This window comes from Sminthopsis crassicaudata, chromosome 1, assembly GCF_048593235.1.
Source record: "Sminthopsis crassicaudata isolate SCR6 chromosome 1, ASM4859323v1, whole genome shotgun sequence".
NCBI classification, from domain to species: Eukaryota; Metazoa; Chordata; class Mammalia; order Dasyuromorphia; family Dasyuridae; genus Sminthopsis; species Sminthopsis crassicaudata.
The window spans coordinates 381,934,240-381,956,496 of record NC_133617.1 but is presented as its reverse complement, the minus strand read 5'-3'; the positions used below and the strand labels follow the sequence as shown (position 1 = coordinate 381,956,496).

General features: G+C 33.1%; 1 protein-coding gene across 3 annotated transcripts in view; it reads right to left on the bottom strand.

Moving 5' to 3' along the window:
• WDR7 (WD repeat domain 7) overlaps nt 1-22,257 on the bottom strand; it is a 472,816-nt gene that overhangs the window by 131,956 nt on the left and 318,603 nt on the right. For all 3 annotated transcript variants that reach the window (XM_074279428.1, XM_074279427.1, XM_074279429.1), the window contains one exon: nt 16,383-16,569. In XM_074279428.1, the coding sequence (XP_074135529.1) occupies nt 16,383-16,569 (187 nt within the window). The remainder of the gene's footprint in view (nt 1-16,382; nt 16,570-22,257) is intronic.

Sequence of the window (22,257 nt, the reverse complement as noted above, 5' to 3'; positions counted from 1 at the left end):
GGTTTAATTTGTTCCTTTTCTTGCATTTTTAGTTATAAGCCCAATCCATCCTTCTCTTTCTCTATTTTATGCAAGTAGACCTCTAGAGATATAAAATTTCCCCTTATTACTGCTTTGGCTGTATCCCACACATTTTGGTATGGTGTCTCATTATTGTCATTTTCTTGGGTGAAGTTATTAATTATGTCTATGATTTGTTGTTTCACCTAATTATTGTTTAGTATGAGATTATTTAGTTCCCAATTATTTTTTGGTCTATTTTTCCCCTGGCTTTTTATTGAATGTAATGTTCATTGCATTGTGGTCTGAAAAGGATGCATTTATTATTTCTGCCTTAGTGCATTTGATTTTGAGGTCTTTATGTCCTAATACGTGGTCAATTTTTATATACGTTCCATGAACTGCTGAGAAGAAAGTGTATTCCTTTCTTTCTCCATTTAACTTTCTCTAAAGATCTGTCATATCAAACTTTTCTAATATTCTATTTACCTCTTTGACTTCTTCCTTATTTATTTTGTGGTTTGCTTTATCTAATTCTGAGAGTGCAAGGTTAAGATCTCCCACTATTATAGTTTTGCTGTCTATTTCTTCTTGTAGCTCTCTTAATTTCTCTTTTAAGAATTTAGATGCTGAACCACTTGGTGTATAAATGTTTAATATTGATACTGCTTCATTATCTTTGCTACCCTTTAGCAAAATATAATGCCCTTCCTTATCTCTTTTAATTAGATCAATTTTTACTTTTGCTTGATCTGAGATGAGGATGGCTACCCCTGCTTTTTTGGCTTCACCTGAAGCACAGTAGATTCTGCTCCAAACTTTTACCTTTAATCTCTATGTATCACCCTGTTTCAAGTATGTTTCCTGTAAACAACATGTTGTAGGATTCTGGCTTTTAATCCAGTCTGTTAACTGCTTCCTCTTTATGGGGGAGCTTACCCCATTCACATTTATGGTTAAAATGACTAATTCTATATTGCTTGCCATCCTGTTAACCCCTGCTTATGCTTTTCTCCTTTCCTTCACCCTTATCCCCCTCCTCTTTACCCCTCTCCATTTTACCCTTTTTATGATATAATTTCCTTTCCACCTCACTTTAAAAAACACCACAATTATGTATGATCCAATAAAAACTTTTTTCTTTAAAAGAAATGCCTCATCAAAACAATTTATGATAAAATACTTGTGTAATGTACAAAAAGTATTTAATGTTTTATTTGTTTTTAGTAGAAAGGCACAGAGTAGTTCAATTCTACTAACATTTATTAAGTCTTTCATATGTGCATAACACTGTGATAAATGTTGAAGATACAAAGATAAAAACCAAAATGATCTTTATTCTCAAAAAATTTGCATAAAATGTTTGTGGGCAATTCTTTTTGTACTGGCAAGAAACTGGAAACTGAGTGGATGTCCATCAGTTGGAGAATGGCTAAAATAAGTTATGGTATATGAATGTTATGGAATGTTATTGTGCTGTAAGAAATAACCAGCAGGATGATTTCAGAGACCTTTAGAAACTTACATAAACTGAGGCTAAGTGGAATGGGCAAAACCAGGAGACCATTGTACACAGCAAGATCACTATTATAAGATGTTCAATTCTGATGGAAGTAGCTCTCTTCAACAATGAGATAATTCAAACCAGTTCCAATTGTTCAGTGATGAAGAAAACCATATACATCCAGAGAGAGAACTATGGAAAATAAGTGTGGACCACAACATGGCTTCCTTTACTCCTATTCATGTGTTTTTAAAATAGTGTTAATCAATGGGCAGCTAAGTAATGCAGTGGATAGAGCACCAGCTCTGAAGTCAGAAGGACTTGAGTTCAAATCTAGCATCAGCCACTTAACACTTCCTAGCTGTATGACCTTGGACAAGTCACTTAATCCCAACTGCCTCAGCAAAAAATGAATAAATAAATTATAGATAGATAGATAGATAGATAGATATAGATATGTATGTATATATATGTATATATATCCATGCATATATTTTAAAAATAAAAAGCTTTAATAAAAAATAAATTTAAAAAAAAAAATCAAGAAACTTGCATGTTACTGGTTTTCAAAATGTACTAATTGGCTTCATCTTATTTATAGCTGGAATCCTCTTGTCCCATGAAGGCTGACAATTTTTTTTTTTAGCACATCTTAAGAAAGTAAACTAATACTATTAAGACTGCCAAGTCTCTAAAGTTGGACAACTTGGCTCCATATTTTAGTACAACATACAAAGAATGAGTTGCCATTCCCAAAGAAAACCAGATTTCTTTGTATTCTTATCAATATTCATCATGGTAAGGGGACTGAATGTTTGCAAGGAATTTTTATTTTTGGAACAGGCACTAAACATTTTTACTTCTGGAACAGTAACACTTAAGTGTCACTGATGCTTCTAAGAAATTATTGGAAATCATGAAGCAAGTAACTGCTTAAAAGTCCACATGTGACAGTGGGCATTTAGCAGAGTGAAGACTTCTAGAATAAACTAGAACCAACACCTGTCTCTATAGCTGTTCCTCCACAGAAGGCAGGAAGTTTGTTTTGTTTCAATTTCATGATTTTTTTTCCTGTTTCTTGACCTTCTTTTGCAAATAGTATCATTTATCTTTATGGCTAACTGGTAACTGAGTGATTTTTACTTTGCTGATATTTTTCATAATGGTTGTCATTGTATATAGTATATATTTCTTTTTCTTCTGTTCTGCAAAATAAAATCTATCAGAAATAATATGGTATACTGACAGGGTATAGAGCAACAATTTGAAAATGTGAGATACTGAAGAAACTTTACATATGATCAAAATTTTCAAAAATAATTTTATTTCTACAATGTGAATAACTAACAATATTTAGATTAAAATCAAACAAAGCTAAAAAAATTACAAATAGTTATTCTGAGTGAGGTAATATAAAAATGAAAGAAATTTGCTGGTAAATCTAATTTTGGTTTATCAAATGCTTTGTTTCCATATTTCTTGTGCTAAAATGTGTTTTGTCTAGCAAAATTCTCTCTCTCTCTCTTACACTTACACACACACACACACACACACACACACACACACACACACATACACACACACACACAGAGTTTCCTCATGTAAGTGGCTTGTCTTGTATGAGTTCTCTGTAAAATAGTCTTTTAGGCAAATGTACATTTATCATTTGAACAATGTAGCCCATTGGAATTGCACTTCCTGAAGTAGAATTTAAAAGCTGGGAAGTTCAATTTGAGAAAGATTCTTTCTGTCTAGTACCTTAATTTGCTAGAGAGTCAGAAGAAATGACATAAGGATACTCTTAAGGTCTCTCTAGAGTCTAGATATGGGATACACTAAGCACAAGACCACCCAGAATGGCATTCCCATATCAAAAAAGGTGCTCTATGAGCAAACCAGAATTGCAGTAGTTGAAAAGAAACATGAGCTGCATAAATTTAGAGGTTACTTCCACTCCAAATGTTCATATGGACTATTTATATCCCACTTGTGATAGAGCCTTCTGAGCTCTTATTAATCTGATCAGCCACAATACCTTGATCTTGATATAGTGCTATTATTTTAAAGGTCCTCTTCAGGTACAAAGGACAACAAGCACAGTGTTTATTTCTAATAAATGTTATTTTGTATGATACATCTACAGATTATATAAATTTTGTTAAAGTAATTACAAAATTATTTTTTCTGAAAAAATAATTACTACTAAAAACTAAGTAGATACAATATTGTAAACTGGTCTAACTAACTAGTAACTAAACTACATCGCTGAGAGATAGATATTCTCATTCACAAAGCATATTCTTATTTTCAACTCAACCCAAGAGGCATTCAAAAGCCAGAAAGCATTTAAAAATTAAAACACAAGGAGGATAATGACTAAACAATTGGAAAAGACATCTAATGATTACAGAAACAAACTCTCTTCCTTGAAAGACAGCTGAGCCACATAAAAATAAAAATTCCACTAATAAAAACAAGGGGAAGAAAAGTCCAAGTATACATATTACAAGTATAATTCTGTATTCTGAGAATATAGAAAAATTGATTCTCAAAATATATGAAAAAGAGCTGGATACTAAAAACTTGGGAAAATATTACATTATTCCTCTATATACCTATTTTCAATGTTGACAAAATCTTTTTAAGAATGTCTATGCATTATATTTAAAACCGTCAGTAAACATCATATATAATGGCGATAAACTGGAATCTTTCCCAGTAAGACACTTTGTTAAAGAAGAATTGCTGGTAGGATAGAGTCAGGGAAAAGACTACATAGTAAAATACTTTTGGTATAAAAGACATAAAGACATTGATAAAAATTTTAAAGCCTCCATCTTCATACTATTCATACACACACACACACACACACACACACACACACACACACACACACACACACACAATTCATTCTACTAGAGACTATTATTTTCCTCATTCCCCTAATTCACAGTAGTGGGCAATGGATTGGGAATATTAATTATCTCCAATGCCACTTCTAGACAGTTTTCTTTTTCAAGGTCCTTGTGATCTGCTTTTACTTACCACCCTCCTCTCCTTGCCTACCTTGTTACTAACTACTTGACCTCCAGGTCAGCCAATTAACTTTACCAAGAATTTTAGCATCTTGCTCCCAGTCTTCTTTTCTATACCAACTTCTGGACTACAAAAATCATGTTGACAGATCTTTTAACCACTTGATCATATAATACCTCAAATCCAAAGGACTCCACCTCACTCCAGAGACATACCAGATTAGTCTCATTTTAAACTTCATCCATCTTTCAGCACTGTGGCTTCTGATATCTACTATTCTGAAATTCTATCCTTCAATTATATTTTCCTATCCTTTCAATTCTTTGATTCTCACAGACACATACTACCCCTACTTTTTGTCCTTATCAAAACTTTTGGCTCTTTGAGCCATCTCTGTTCGCCTAAGTCTTCTATTTACTTGCCTCCATAGCCAACCTTGACCTCATGGTCTGCCATGTTAATGTAGCATGAATATATATATATATATATAGATAGATATATCTATCTATCTATCTATCTATCTATCTATATATATATATACATATATATATATATATATCTCAGAATCTCTTGAATTCTGTAAACTTGTTATTTCAGAGTCTTCAACATAGGAGGGGGCCAATTTTTCTGCTGCTGTTTCTGTCAAAGATTTCATGAGAAAGCCACAAAACTGAACTGACTCTACCTACTAAAAATTCATGATATACAAATTCATTTGTGTAAACCCTACTCTGTTTGGCAATCCCTTTAGACTTACAGATACCTTATCTTAATCCAAACATTTAATGTTTCAACCTTTTTCTTTTAAAGAAATCTCTAATCGCACTTGTATTTTTCTTGAACTATATTAGCTTCCCTCTATTCTCAAATTGCAATATCATCATTTTCCACCCTCTTCCTTTTCATTGGTGACAGAAGTAGCATCTCTCCTATTGATTAAGGCTAATCTTTCAATCTGAATGCTTAATTTCATCTCATTTCCTCTGATCTTTTCTAGGATCTTGAGATCATTAGCTCTCTTACACAAATTCATATAAGGTTTACTAAGCATTTCACTTAAAACTTTCTTAGAGGAGTAAGCTTTATTATTCTCATTTTATTATATATAAAGATAGAGGCAACTTACAGTGGGGAAATGACTTGTCCAATGATCATATGCCTAGTAAAAGGGAGAGATGTGACTGAACTCAGGACTAATAACTGCCATGTCCACTTATCTTTCCCCTACCCCATAATGTATTTATTGTCTTTCCTTCTCATCTTGACTTCAAAAATGCTTAGATCTCCCTAATATCCCAAAGTGTTCCTTTGATCTTTACAATCCATTCAAATCAACAGAACTTTATTAAGCACTTTCTACACATAAAGTATTATACAACTTTTCTTCCATCTTTCTGCTTCTTCATTACTAGTAAACTTTAAAATAAAATTTATATTTATGTTTTATGAAAAGAATGAATATGATAAATTCAGAGAAAGATAGAAAGACTTAAAGAAGGTGATGCAAACTGAAAGAAAGTACAGTTACCACAAAACAATCAAAAGCAAATATCACAATGTCAAAAAAAAAAAGAAAAAATTTAGGCTGGGTCCCAAAGAAGAGAAATGAAAAAATACCTCTCTCTATTCTTTTGCAGAGAGGGGTGATCCACAGGAATAGGACACTGTATAGTGTCATATTTTTGTATATTAATCATTTTAATAATTTGTTTTCTTTCTCATATTATCTCTTATGGGATGATGTAGCGGGCCGGAACTCTGAAAAAGTTTACTTGAATCACAGCATGGTGCTTATGGCTGTGCATGCCCAATGTTATGTAGTGAGGTAATTGTACTGAAAGGATTTAAGGGCTGGGGGAGGGATACAGAGCTCTCTTGGCTACAGCACTCTCAGACACCAAAGACTTTAGACTCCAGACTCCATTTTTGACCAATCACGTGGTGGCTCTCCTGCCTCTTTCATTTCTCCACCTAAAGACTAAGGACTCTGGCTGACCCTAATTCAATTCTGCCTTTGCTCATAGAGCACAACATCTTGTCTGATGAGAGTTTGCCATGCTGGGTAGCCTTGTGGCAGTATCTCCCATGTCATATAATCAGTTTTTTTTTTTTTTTTTTCAGATTTAAAACTGTATTTATCTGGTACGGAGGCAAGTATTTATAAACTTTTGTTCAAATAAAGAAGTCCAACATCAAAGTTAGTTTACATGCAATTATTATACTGTTAAATATCTCCAACAGTAAATTACCATTAAAATGTTATTTATCGTTAACAAAATTTATAAAATAGAGATTTAATTTAAAGTATTCAAGATAATAGTAAGCATGAGGTCTTGTTGAATTTTTAAATTTTTTTGTTTTTTAATAGCTTTTTATTTTCAAAATACATGCAAAGATAGTTTTCAACATTTAGCCTTGTAACCACCTCTTCCAACTACCTCCCTATACAGCATGTAATCCAATATATGTTAAACTTGTGCAGTTTTTCCATACAGTATTTCCATAATTGCATAAGAAAAATCAGATCAAAAAGGGAAAAAAATGAGAAAGAAAAATGCAAGCAACAGCAAAAGAGGTGAAAATCCTATGTTGTAAACCACATTCAGTCCCCATAGTCCTCTTTTCTGGATGCAGATGGATATTGGAAATGACCTAAATCACCTCATTGCTGAAAAAAGTCATGTCCATCAGAGTTGATCACCACATAATCTTCTTGTTGCTGTGTGCAGTGTTCTCCTGGTTCTACTCACTTCAATTAGCATCAACTCACGTTAATCTCTCCAGACCTTTCTGAAATAACCCTGTTGATTGTTTCTTATGGAACAATAATATTCATATACCATAACTTATTCAGCCATTCTCCAACTGAGAGAATATAGCAGCCCAAAAAAGGGCTGCTACAAACATTTCTGCACATGTGAATCCTTTTTTCCTTTTTTATGATATTTTTGAGATACAGACCCAGTAGAGATATTTCTGGGTCAAAGCATATGCACAGTGTAGCATCTTTGGGCATAATTCCGAATTGCTCTCCAGAATGGTTGGATCAGTTTGCATCTCCACCAACAACGTCATACAATCAATTCTAAAGTTCTTAAGAGAGCCCTTGAAAATGTGCTTGTATTTCCTTTTCTCACCACCTTGTGAGTGTTTGCCCTGTGTGAGTTTTCCATAAGACAATCTTTTAATAAATGTACATTTGGTATTTGAACAATGTGGCCAGCCCAACAGAATTGTGCTCTCTGCAGTAGAGTTGGAATGCTTCACAGTTTATTTTAAGAAAGGATCTTAGGGTCTGGTATCTTATCCTGCCAGGAGATCTTCAGCATCTTCCTAAGACAATTCAAATGGAAATGATTCAGTTTCCTGCCATGACAATGATATACTGTCCAGGTTTTTACAGGTATATAACAATGAAGTCAGCACAATGGCTTTGTAGATTTTTAGTTTGGTAGTAAGTCTAAAACCGTGTGTGTATGTATGTGTGTGTGTGTGTGTGTGTGTGTGTGTGTGTGTGTGTGTGTATTTACAGATGTATCTATATGTTTACATTCACACAATCACTTTAATTCAGGCCCTTATTAATTCTGACCAGAACTATTGCAATTCTAATGAACACTCTTTTTCAATCTCTCTCCAATGGAATTCATCCTCTACTTAAGTACCAAGGAAATTGGTAATTTTCTTGAAGCACAGGAATATATTAACTATCCTACTCAATAAACATTAATAGCTTTCCATTTCCTCTAGAACCAAATATAAACTCTTCTGTTTGGCATTTAAACCTGTCATCTTCTCCCTTTTCCACCATTTTTATTTCCCTACATTCACTGAGTAGGCCTCCATTGGCCAACTTAGAGGTTTCTCGAATATGACAATCTTTATGCCTTTGCAATAGTTGTCACCCATACTTGGAATGCTTTCCTTTTTTATCCTTGACTTTTAAGTATTTAGGGCTTCCTTCAAGACTCAGTTCAAATCCCCCTTTCTATAGGCCTTTTCTTGTTCTCCCAGTCGTGAATACTTTTGTCTCTCAGATTAGATTCATCTTATTTCATGTTTATTTGTATACTTCTATTAATTTATATGTTGTCTATCCTATATACTCTCCTTGAGAGCAGAGACAGATGTGTGTGTGTGCATTTCTTTGTATCTCCAGAGCCCAGCATAATAAGTACTTAATATTAACATCTGCTGACTGAACCCTTGTACTCAGTTTTTGCCCCTAGTAATTGCTAAAATTGCTCTCTCAAATTTCACTAAATTATCTTCCAATTGTTAAATCCAATGGCTATTCTTCTGTCTTTTTCACCCATGAATCATTTTGTTTTGGAATTATCAACTCTTACTTCTCTTTTCTCAGATTCAGAAGTATCACACTTTTGATTCTTCTATCTTTAATAGTTCCTTTGTGTCTCTGTTGCTAGTTCCTCTTTTTCAGACTGAACCTGTGGTGTGAATTTTCCCCAAGTGTCTAGCCTTGGAACTTTCTCTTTAACTTCTTTCCCTTAATTTCTTTCATTCTCATAGCTTCAACTACTACCTTTATTTAGGAGCTATTCTCTCTCTTTAAGCTAAACTTTTCTTTTGAGCTCCAGATATTCAACTACCCATACTTCTTTACCTGGATGGACCATTAGCTCTTGAAAGACAACATCTCTGTCCAAAACCAAGCTTCTCATTCTCATTAAACCTGTACTTTTTTCTGACTTCACTACTTCTATTTAAGCCCTTATCTTGTTCATAATCTTGAATTGTTTTGTTTTGTTTTTAACCTCTCCTTCAAATCTTAGTCAGTGATTAATGATGTTTATGAATTTCAATTATAAATTTCACCTCCATAAACAACACATCTGTTATCTCTCTAGTCCCAATGCCAATACCTTACTTAGGGCAGGCCTTTACTACCATAAATGTGAACATCTATCATGGTCTTCTAACAAGCTTCCTCATTTCTCTGTTTTCCTCCTTTAATCTATCTCACATACTAAAAGAATAATATTTCTTCAACATTTATTTAGTCAATATACTTCCAAGCTTAATAATCTTCAATAGTTTCATACTGTCTACTGAACAAAAATCAAAATTTTTTACTTAATATTAAAAGGCCTCTATCATAGTTTGACATAAACAACTTTTCAGTTTAAACTCACATTGCTACTTTTATACACTTGATAATACAATGAAAATGGATTGCTCTATTCTTCCAAGTATGTACTGTGCTCTCCTATCACCTTTCCTTTTTATATTGTACGTGATGCCTGGAATGAATATACTATAATTGCATACTGAATTTCCACCAATCTTTCATTTTTTTTTAATCTTTTATTTTATTTTGGTTTCTTTTTTAAAATATGTAAACATATGTATACAATTATCTTGCTGCACAAGAAAAAATCAGATCAAACGGGAAAAAAAAAGGGGGAAAAAATATAAGTGAATAACAACAAAAAGAGTGAAAATACTATGTTGTGATCTACACTTGATCCCCACAGTCCTCTCTCTGGGTAAGAGGGCTCTCTTCATCACAAAATCATTGGAACTGGCCTCAATCATCTCATTGCTATAAAGTCACGTCCATAGAATTAATTGTCATATAATATTGTTGTTGCCATGTACAATAATCTTCCAGTTCTGCTCATTTCAACAGTTCATGTTAAGTTTCTCCAGGCCTCTCTGAAATCATCCTCCTGATAATTTTTATAGAACAATAATATCCCATAACATTCATAGACCATAACTTATTCGTGATTCCCCAACTGATGAGCATCCACTCAATTTCCAGTGCCACTACAAAAAGGGCTACCACAAACATTTTGGCACATGTGGGTCCCTTTCTCTCCTTTAAGATTTCTTTGGGATATCTGCCTAATATAAATATTGCTGAGTCAAAGGGCATGCACAGTTTGACAACTTTTTGAGCATAGTTCCAAAATGCTCTCCAGAATCCACCAATCTTTTATTATTATTATTGCTACAGATTTTTTATTAACAAAACATATGCATGGATATTTTTCAACAATGACCCTTGCAAAATCTTCTGTTCCAAATTTTCCCCTTCTTCCCCCTACCCTCCTCTAGATGGCAGGTAGTCCAATACATGTTAAATATGTTAAAATATATGTTAAATCCAATATATGTATACATATTTATAAAGTTATCTTAACTGCACAAGAAAAAATGGATCTAGAAATAAAGAAAAAAAACCTGAGAAGGAAAACAAAAATGCAAGGAAACAATAACAAAGAGTGAAAATGCTATATTGTGGTCCACACTCATTTTCCAAAGTTCTTTCTCTGAGTGTGGATGACTCTCTTCATTACTGAACAATTGGAATTGGTTTGAATCATCTCAATATTGAAGAGAGCCACGTCCATCAGAATTGATTATTGTATAGTCTTGTTGTTGCCGGGTATAATGATCTCCTGGTTCTGTTTATTTCACTCAGCATCAATTCATGTAAGTCTCTCCAAGCCTCTCTGAAATCATGCTGCTGGTGGTTTCTTATGGAACAACAATATTCCATAACATTCATATACCATTCTCCAATTGATAGGCATACATTCAGTTTCTAGTTCTAGCCATTATAAAAGGGTTGCTACAAATATCTTTGCACATGGAATGCACCAATCTTTTAAAGTCTAATTAATGTCTTAACTAAAGGAATTCTTCCACAATGCTTTTTTCCTACTTACCCTGCCTAGAGCTGGCAATGGTCTTACTATTTAGTCTTTGTAAAGAACTTTATTTTGCAATTAATTTATCTACCCCAGTGTCCAACACTGGGATTGTTCTGCATACATAAAGCACACAACTAATGATTACTATTATGAATGAATTATAATTTGAGTGCCATTTCCATTGGATGGTAAATCTGTTTATACAAACACACTTATTTGTTGAGCATCTACTAGGCATTCTATGTAATACAGCTATGTGTTAATGGGAAGCTAAGGAATGCTACAATAGAGGCAGCCCAGGGCCCCTGGCCCTCAAGGAGCTTACAATAATTACAACTAACTATAACTGAAACAATTATTGATTGAAAAACATACAAAAACATATAATAAAGTGCTAAAAAGCACACATTGTTGAAGCTCTAAGAAAGAAAAAGTCATTTAGAATTAGAACCGTGAAGTCAAAGTTTAGAGATAAAGTAGGGTTTGTTCTGGGACTTAAAGGACACAGGATTTGAATCTATGGAGAAAGAATGGAGAGTATGCCTAGCAAAGGCGACAACAGGAACCTCAAGTAGGACCTGACATGTAATTAGGATACTAAAGAAAATTAACATAGACACTTAATGTAGAGAGGTTAGCAGAGGAACCCTAATTCTTTACTGGGCATTTTTATTTATATGCTTGGTGATGAATAAGAGTTGTACTTTTAAAACTGAAAAGATTTTTGCTCTTTAAAGTTATAAGATTTGCTTTTGAATGCATTTTTCTAGTTTATAATCAATCTACTTAAAATACAGTTACTGAGCACATATTTTATATATATATATATATATATATATATATATATATATATATATATATATATATATATATATATATATATATATATATATATCCTATATTATATCAAGCAGAATAGGCATCATAAAACTATTGAAAGATACAGTTCTATCTCTCGAGAACACAATATAATTTGGAAATCCCTTAAAATTAGGATTATCACTCGAGAATAGAACTAGAGAAGGTAACACCTAAATTAGTCATTTCTTTATTTGTAAATGGTATTGTTTGCAATAGCATGACTGATAAATATATAAACTAGAAACTAAAATAATTTATACTATTATTTTTCCTTTATCGTAGAAAATCAAGAATTAATTACATGTCTAACCACCTATCTTTTGACCTTAGTTTTTTATGCCTATAATGGGAAAATCAATAATATTTATATGTAACAATATGTAACCTAAAGAAAAAAAAAGAATGAAATGTTATGCTTGGTATTCAGATGACTTTTAATATCTTCTATATTTGCATAATTTTATAATAAAGTATTAATGCTACATATTCCTTCCAATTATGCACAAGAAATACAACAATGTCTTTTAGAAGGAAATGGAGAACGATATTAAAGTACAGATCCTTATAAAAGTTAAATAAATTGAATTTGGTTTTTGCATGTAAAAAAACCTCCAGTGAACTACATTTTACAACAGTGATGACAATGGATATATTTACACTGTACATATAATAGTAACTGATTTTTAAAAGCCAATAAAAGTTTAGAACTCTACTTGCTATAAAGCAGTTAAGGTTAAACATTACATATAATTATCACACTCAGAACACTAATCTGTCATCGCAGGGATTAAGAAGGAAAAAAAAAATTTTCTGTCAAGATTATATTACTTAAGAGTTGTGGCACAACTATATAGCATAACATTTAATTTAGAAACAAAACAAAAAACCAAATGACTACAGAAACAAAACAAACACTTTTAATATGCCCTAACAAGATGTCAATTTTTTTAAGCTCTATCAGCAGTAGAAATGAATGGGAAAAAAGGAGAGTCAGATCTTTAGAGTGATAGTAGAGAGAAAATCCAAGGTAGACAAATATAGGTCTTCTACACCAAGCCAATATACAAAATTTTTAATAATATTTCATTGTTAAATACTGAAGAGAAACTGCTGAGCAATCAAGTTTTCTGCAACAAATGCTTTCATTAATGTTAATAGACCAACACTGTTGTGCTTAGGTATCAAAGAGATTAAATTTCCTTAAGAGAATCTGAATTTCATTTAAAGATGATTTTCTATTTTTATTTAATGCCCAGATATATTCAGTTGAACTACAAATTTGTTCTGATATAATCTCAGTCTCTTTATGATTTTCTTGTTAATTCCAGAGATCCTCACTTTGCTCTCTATTATTAAATTCTAATGACTAAAGCTATCTACCCCTGTGGCTGTAGACTGAAGCGAAGGCAAAAGTAGATGAAACAAAACACAATGAAAAAAGAATAACAACAACAAAAAGTGCAAATGAATCTGCATTTAATTTTTACCAGTGCATACTTCCCATTCTAAAAAGCTATCATTACAGTTCTATCCCCTAGACTAGCAATTTTATCTGATACATGTCATGCTTCTTTTCCCTAAAGGTGAGATTGGACTTCAACCTCAGGCCCCACCACAACATCAAGAATGTTTCTAATTTCTAATACTGAGATTTAACACTGAAATTTAAAAAGAGTTATATTATAGTAAGAATTTCTCATTTTATACACTCCTTCAAAAGAAATGTTCTGAGAAACCTGTATTTGTGTCTGAAAAGTCCCAAGATCATCTACTTGTTCACTTTACAAAAGAGGAAACCTAGTCTCAAGAATATTTTAAAACCCCAAACACACATCCATGTTTGCCACAGACAGTAATTCAATCAAGATTCAGATGGACAATACCACTTTAATTGCAGTGATTTAATTACTGATCTCATGTATCTCCAATTCAAGTAGATTTACCTATTTAAATTTGCAATGAACAAAACCCTTATTTTTTTTCTTTATATGGAGACAACTGCTAATTAAATTCTTGTGTAGAGATTACCTTTATGTTTAGATAACATACCTAACCTCTAGAAGGTTCAATTACTATATTTGTACAAAGAAGATATGGGACTAGATGAATTTTAGGGTTCCACCTAATTTTAAAATCATGTGATTCCAAGATTTTTTATTGATTTATTGATGCGGGCGTAGCCCCCTTTAAAATTCCTTGTCTGATCTACCTTTGGGACAAGATTTGGTCAAAACCACCCTTTTGTATTCCTAGGGGAAAAGATCTGTATCTGAGCCAGTTTGGGCCTGTACCCAACCCCCAACTATCTGCTCAGGTTTCCCCAAAACAGTTTATTCTTTATCTGAAAAGCCGGCCAAAAATCTGGCCTTCCAGGAATCAACCTGAGCTCCACCCATATGGCTTCTTCAAGCAGATAAAAACAGCAAAGCTAGAATCATCTTTGGTCAGAGAGTTGAAAGATGCCAGCCAAGTTACTCTGTCCCCTGTAAATGAATTTACAGGCTGAAAACCTAGGTGGGTAAAAAGATGTTTATTGCCAGGTTTGGTCAGTAAAAGGCATTAGATAGATGAAGATATACGCCGAAAAAGGCGGGGACAGAGAATGGTTTTGACCAGGTTTGACAGGGTGGTTTTGACCAGATCTTGTCCCAAAGGTAGATCAGACAAGGAATCTTAAAGGGGGCTACACCCGCATCATAATGATATTGCTGGATTATCATCTTTCTCCAGCTTAATGGTACTAAACTCTCAAAGGCTCTGTCCTGGAGTCTACCTTTTCTTGATGCTCCTTTGGTGAGCTCATTATTTTCCCTTAGGTTCAATTGTTATATGTGTAGAGGTGATTTCCAAATCTAAATAATCAGTTCTACTCTGTCTCCTAAACTTTAATCTTTCATTATGAACTGCCTATTGGATATCATCCAAATGTCCATAAGCATCTCAAGTTCAACATATCCTGAACTCAAGTGTCTTTCCCCATAAATCCACCTTTTGTTCAAACTTACAAAGTTTTTTTTGGGACAACTATCATTTAACCAGGCATTGAGATTCATATCTTCAAAATTGTTCTTCACCATTCCCTCTCATTAACTCCTCTCCTCATATCAAATGAATTGCTAAGTTATTTTTTCTCTTAAAAAAAAAAAAATTATATATATATATATATATAATTTTTTTTAAGATATTTTATATATATATATATATATATGTGTGTGTGTGTATATGTATGTATGTATATATATCACATCTCATAAGACCACCAGCCTAATTTTTTTTTTCTGGATTATTCTTAATAATCTTCTAAATAGCTGCCAAGATGGCCTTCCTTAAGTATAGGTCTTATCAAATTACTTCTAGTTTGGCTGATAGGTACTAATTCTAGAACCCTGATGGACTTTTTTTTCCTTTAAAAACTGGAATTTTGTTTGTGGGGATTTTTTTCTCTTAAACAGTCAGTTTATAAAAATTCTTTAGAATTAATAATGACTCGGGTGAACTCTGAAATTGTATCCCCTTAATCTATAAAATAATTACTCTGAAACTGTGTTCCCTTTGATTTGTAAAAGAAGGGAGATTGGTGTCTCCCAGACTCTGGGAGGGGGCATATTTTCCAGAAAGGCCTTTTCTAAGATAAGCAGCATCATTCAATTGGAAATCTCAGGCAAATCACCTAGCTAGATTCCCATTCAGTAAACTCCAAATTCTAAAAAAAAAAAAAAAAACCTTCTAAGTGATTTCATTCAATTGGGAGACCTTGGTCTAATAATCAGTTCAAACTGCCCCCAGCCCCAAGATATGCTCATAAAATAGGTTTATGTTAACACATTCTTTGCAAATATCCTCAATAAGAGATCTGTCTAAGAGAGAGCCTCTTAGTGAAAAATAAAAGTTCCTTTTTTGTCACTAAGACTTCGGATTTGTGAATTCTTTCACATTGAACTTTTTCCTCGGACCAAAGAGGGGATTCTCACACCTCAATTCTCTACCACTAGAACTGCATCTTTAACAACATGATATTATAAGGTAAAGGGTTGGCCTTACAATCAGAAAGACCTAGGTCCAGGTATGGCCTCAGTCAAAAATTATGTGACAATAAAAAAAAACAAGTCATATCATTTCAGAGCTCCAGTAAATCTCCAATAAGTTAAAGAATCTCCCTGCAATGGTGAAGGAGTTTCCACAAGGAGTTCTCTGAATAGATGATATTACAAATCAAGAATAACAAAAAAAAAATTTAATAGTATAAATATTTTTAAATAGAATAAACAAATGAATAAAAATAACTGAAACTGGGCACTTACTTAGCCAGTTGCTTCTCAGCATCAGCACAGAGCTCGAGAAGGCCCATTAGAACAGCAGACACATCCATATAAGGCTCCCATACTGTAAAACCTCGTCCTATTAGATCAATAGCAGTTCTTCTGATCGTGCTGTGAGGAGGGAGTTTAGGACTAGGTGGTTGTAGGAGAAGAAACGTCAACGCCTTGCCTAAGTACAAAACAAAATGCAAAGGAATATGTTAACTTTGCTTCTTAGATTTTTTTTATTCTGACACAAATTTTCAAATTGTTTTCCACATATTAAATTGAACTAGATACTAATTCAGATTATAAAGAAGTAGTGACATATGAAATGCCTACAATTCACATAGATCATAAATCTTAAACATTTTAATAAAATGATCAAAGTAAAAATTAACTTTATATATGAACTATAGAAAATCATTATTATATCTCATATTCCCCCCAAAATGTAATTTGATAAACAAAACATATCTATGATAAACATATTTGTTTGTTTGTTTTGTATTAAAACTACCTATTTTTATGGATGAGAAAATCAAAGTTTACAAAAATTAAGCAGTATTATGAGGGACAGCTTGATTAAAGAAATGCTTGATTAAAAAGAAAAGGATAGAGCGCAGTGGATAGAGCAACAGCCCTGAATTCAGGAGGACCCGAGTTCAAATCTGATCTCAGACACTTAGCACTTCCTAGCTGTGTGACTCTGGGCAAGTCATTTAACCCCAGCCTCAGGGGGGGGGGGGAAATTAAGCAGTATGAGCAGGATCAGGCAAGTAATAAGTGTTAAAAGAAAGAAAGGGATAGGACAGAAGGAAGCAAAGAAGGGGAAAGGAACAAATATTTATTAAATGCTTATTGTGTACCAAGCATTGTGCTAAGAAAACTTTTACAAATATCTTATTTGGTTCTAAAAACAACTCTCTGAGATAGGTGAAAATATTATGCCTCCTTTCACTCTTCTTTGTAACTGAAGAAACAGAGGTAGACAGAGATTAAGTTACTCACCTAGGGTCACATAGCTAATAAATAATGAGGCAGAATTTGAACTCAGATCATCCTGACCACTGACTCAGAGGTCTATCCACTTTCTATTACAGGCCTTCTTTTTCAGATTTTTATCTGATTACAAGGAAACTTGAAATGAACAGTAGAGATACAAACAAATAAGTAAATAAATTTAAGAAGGTATTTTGAAATCTATTAAGTGTTATTGACATATTATTGGTGTTTCAAAGGTGGCCATCACCCAAGAAAGGGTCATCAAATTGTCAACCAAGTAGTGATGGGCCTTTTCATATTAGTCAGATTGGTCCTTGGATATAATATATGGCAAGGACCATATTGGGAACCATTTTAGCACAAGAGAAGGAATGCTAGAACATGCCTTTCTTTAGCATAACTTTTTTTTTATAAAAAAAGGTTTACTGTAGGGGTTTGGAAGTAAAATTAAAATCTAGTTAGTAAAAGGTGAAGGTAGAGATAAAAAGGGCACCGGAAATAGGATTCCAGTGGGCAGAGATCCTTGGTAGCCAGGCGTAAGGCTGCCATGTTAGGAACCTTTGCCAGCATAACTTTCATGATCCCAAGGTCACTCGGGACATGGTGACAAACTAAGACTTCACTGAATGTTTATTAAACCTATGCTTATGACCAGGTGCTGTAGATACAAAGGCAAAATACCAAACTATCCCTTCCCTCTAAAACCTACATCTTCATTGGGAGGAAACAACAAGGTGGAGAGTAATAAGGACAACCACTGGTCATTCTCAGAGGCAGGAGAGAACAATAACAACTATGGAGCTAGAGAAAAATTTTGGAAGACGTTGAAACTGAACTGAGACTTGAAGGAAGATGAGATTCTAAAAGGCCAAGACAAGAAGGCAGAGCAGAGCACATGCTATGAATGTGCTCATAGAAGCAGGAAATGAAAAGCTGTCCATCTGGACAGGAACATAGAGTCTATGATCTCAATCATATAAGCATTTATTAAGTGTTAATCATATAGGCATTTATTAAGTGTTTAATGTGTGCTGAGCACTGAGGATAAAAGAGCCTACTCTTAACCCTTGAGGAGCTCCTATACAAATAGGGGAGTACACATGTCAATAAATAGGTACATATAGAGATATATAGTGTAGATGGAAAATAATGTTATTAAAAACACTTAAAGCTAACTTTCTGAGAGGTAACTAATTACCAAAATGTTTAAGTTAATACAAAAGATTGTGAAGAGCCTTAAATGCTAGTCTAAGGCATTTAGATTTTATTGTAGAAGCAGTTAAGTAGAAAAATATTAGTATTTTTGGGCATGGAAGTGAGATTACACCTGTAGTTTAGGAAAATTGTTTTTTTAGGGGGGGATAGAGGAGAAGGGAAACAGTGGATTAGAGGGAAAGACAAGGCAGGGAGATTAAAAAGTAGGCAATAATAATAGCCCAAAAAAGAAATGCTTGATTAAAAAGAAAAGGATAGAAGAGTTAGAATCAGTAGGATGTGGCAAATGACAGGCTTAGTAGTTGAAGAAATGGAAAGAATCATGGATGACTAGATCATAAAAGTGTGTGTAAGAGGATGATGGGACTTTTAAATAGCTATAGAAGAGAATTAAAATGACAATTATTCACAGAAAGAAATTTGCTTTCTTATCCATTACATATTCTAAATGTTCAATTCATCTGTAAAAATTAAAGAGAAAAATTAAAATGTCTCATATTTGAAATCATCTATATACATCTATCCATATTTATACATGTAATTACAAATACAAATATGTATAATTGTGTATAAATTTGGATACATTTCTTAATACATAGTTCATTTTTTTTTTTGGTTCCATTATATTATGTAGCTTTATTTAGATACTGGTTAAGGATCTAATTAGAAGGCTTGTGTTTTTCATTTGTTTTTTGAAGAAAGGAATTCTTTGTTTTGTTGTTTGTCTTTCTTGGAAGTACATCCAGTCATTGTAAACAAATCCTCAAAAAAAAAAAAAAAAACTAGTAAAGTTCAGAAGTTAAAAAAACAAAAAACAAAAAATAAAACATTTCATTCAAAATTTTCCGTGTATTATCCTGAACAACTTGTTTCACTATTGGGACTGAGTACCAACCCAGAAAATTAGTTTTCCTGCATCCTTTGGTTGTTCCATCTTTAAAAGTCACATTATTTATTCCCCACTTTTCCATTCCCTATTTAACAGCTGTATTCAGTATGATGACAGTAAACACTGTCCACTGCTGATATTTTCCTTTTCTTTTTGGTTTCCAATTTCACAAAAAGAAATGGACATGACAGTATTTAGGAAACAATTCGTTCCTCCTCTTGCAAAGCTTCAGGCAGTTGGGACTTTTCCTTCTAATATTGTACACTCTGAGGCTTCTTCTTGAATTATTACACTGATTACTAACTACCCTCTCCTTCCTCCAGGACTTTATCCTACGATTCTTTCTCTACTTCTTGCAACGTGACTTTTTTATGTTTCTGTTTCCATCATCGCTTTAGACTGTATGTACTCTTTATTTTTTTCCAGAATGTTCACTTGCTTTTTTTTTTTTTTTTTTTTTTTTGCTTCTTCCACCAGTTTAGACTCTGTGTCCTCCTACTGGTTTTAGACCTTATTTCCTCCTTTTCTTTCAGAATGATTTTCTTGCTTTTAATTTTTTTCTTCCACAACTGACCTGGTTCTCGTTCCTCTTTCATTTTGATCATTATTTTTATTCTCTTCAAACTTGACTTCCAACTTCACTACTCTTGATTTTACATTCTCTAACTGCCTTCTGAATTTAATATTTTCTTTTTTCTTTCTTTTACTGGTATACTTATCTCATCTTCCTCTTTTTGGATTGCAGGTTTTGTTTATTTGTTTTATCTTCCTTCTCATTCACGTCAGGAAGAAAAAAAATGATATCTTTGGGCATTATTTCATCTTCTATATCATTATCCCAGTCTTTGCCTCAGATTTAGTAGTCTTTTCCTTGATAGCTCTTCTTTGATCCTATTTTATTCATTAAATAAAAGCAACAACATGCTTGTGAAATTTCAGTTTTAGTATCACTGAAGTTTTCTTCATTTATCTGCTCAAAAATTTATTTTTAATATTCTAAAATATTTAATTCTAAATTTTAAATAAAAAATACCTATAGTGGACAATAAATTTTGTATTTAAACACTAGAACAGTACCTGGTACATAGTAGGTACTTAAAAACATATTTTTTGTGAGTGTGCTGAGTTGAAATGTAGGTAACATTATTAAAGACAATTAATAAAGGCTTAAAAGTAAAAAACTTAAACTATTTAATCATATTGTAATGTCCTGTCGTCTCTCAATTGTAATCCTTCTCTGGTCGGAGGTTTCTTTTCTGTATAATCTTTTCCTCTGTGCACAGGTTTCTTGAGAGCTCTGAATCTCCTCTAGCTCTTGTCCTTCCCCAAATGAGACTGGTCTCCTTTCAGCCTGCCTGGTGTCACAACTCATATCAGAGTAGATTCCTCAGGCCCAATGCTGCCCTTCTTTGATCCTCCCAGAGAATAGGCATATGAGAACTTAATGGGGCGTGGGGAAATACTTCCACCAATGAACTTGCTCCTCTTAGAATTCCTAAGGTGTAAACTCCCTTTAAAGGCCCGAACCAGAGGTCTGAGCCAGAGAACTGTCAAGTCAACCTGAGTTCTCACCTTGTAATCCTAACATCATATAATTTTCTAAGTAGCTTTTTAAACTTACAGGGGAATAGAAACTCCTAACATCATTATTATAACTATTGTTTTTGTAATTTTGATATCATTCAGACACTCACAATCAAAATGGAAAAGACAAAGAAAGACTTATCTTGAAACAACATATGTACAGTAAGATGCTTATAAAAATTAGACAAACTAAAGATGTATCTGCAGAGCATCTTGCAAGGAATTCCCAAGTCAATAATAAAAAAAAGTTAGTTTTCTATAATTTGCACTGCTCTACTGTCATTACCATTTAAATCATTCCTTCATTATCTGTAACTTTTTACTGTTCCTCAAATTAAAGGTTAATAAGTTAGTATTTATATAAAACTTAAGAGTTTGTAAAGTAGTTTTATACATTATGTCATTTGATTCTCCTAATGACCTATGTTGTAAATGCTAAGAACTTACATAAGTATCACATCATTACACTACCTCAGATAAGGGAACAGATTTAAAGGGACTAAATGATAATACTAAAAGTATCCCACTATGCTACATTGCTTCTCTATTGAATATCAATATCTGGGTTTAGCAGCAACCTTCTTCTTCTCCATAAGCAATTCCACAAATGTCAAATAAAATGGCAAAATATTTGGTCTCATCTGTAAGATTCTAAGCAAATGAGTGCAACAATTGCATGCCAGGCTATTACACTTTCAAGAATCTGCTAAATATTTCCATCCAGCTTGGATCCACCAGCAAGAATTTTAAATGTGAAAGTTTAAAACTAAGCCATATCCCTCCAAATTCTACCTGAATTTCTATTTCTGTTTATGAAACCATCATTTCTTCTGTTAATGCATATTAGCACAAATAATACTTCTAGAAAGAATCTAGATAGCAATGCAAAATATTAGCATTTTAGATTTGTAATGTTCTTGGCAAATATATACTTTCCTTAGTTATACTATATCCTCTGTCCCTTTCTAATTTTCTAATCTCATAATGCTTTATTCCACTCCACATATTCGGCTGACACTAGCCTACTTGCTATATCTCTCATTCAACATGTCATCTTCAATCTCTATGTCTTTGTACTAGCAATCCCTATATTCCTGGAATCTTCTCTCTCCTGGTTTCCCTTAAGTCTCAGCTGAAACCCACATTCCACAAGAGGATTTTGGTCTACCTTAATCATAGTTTCTT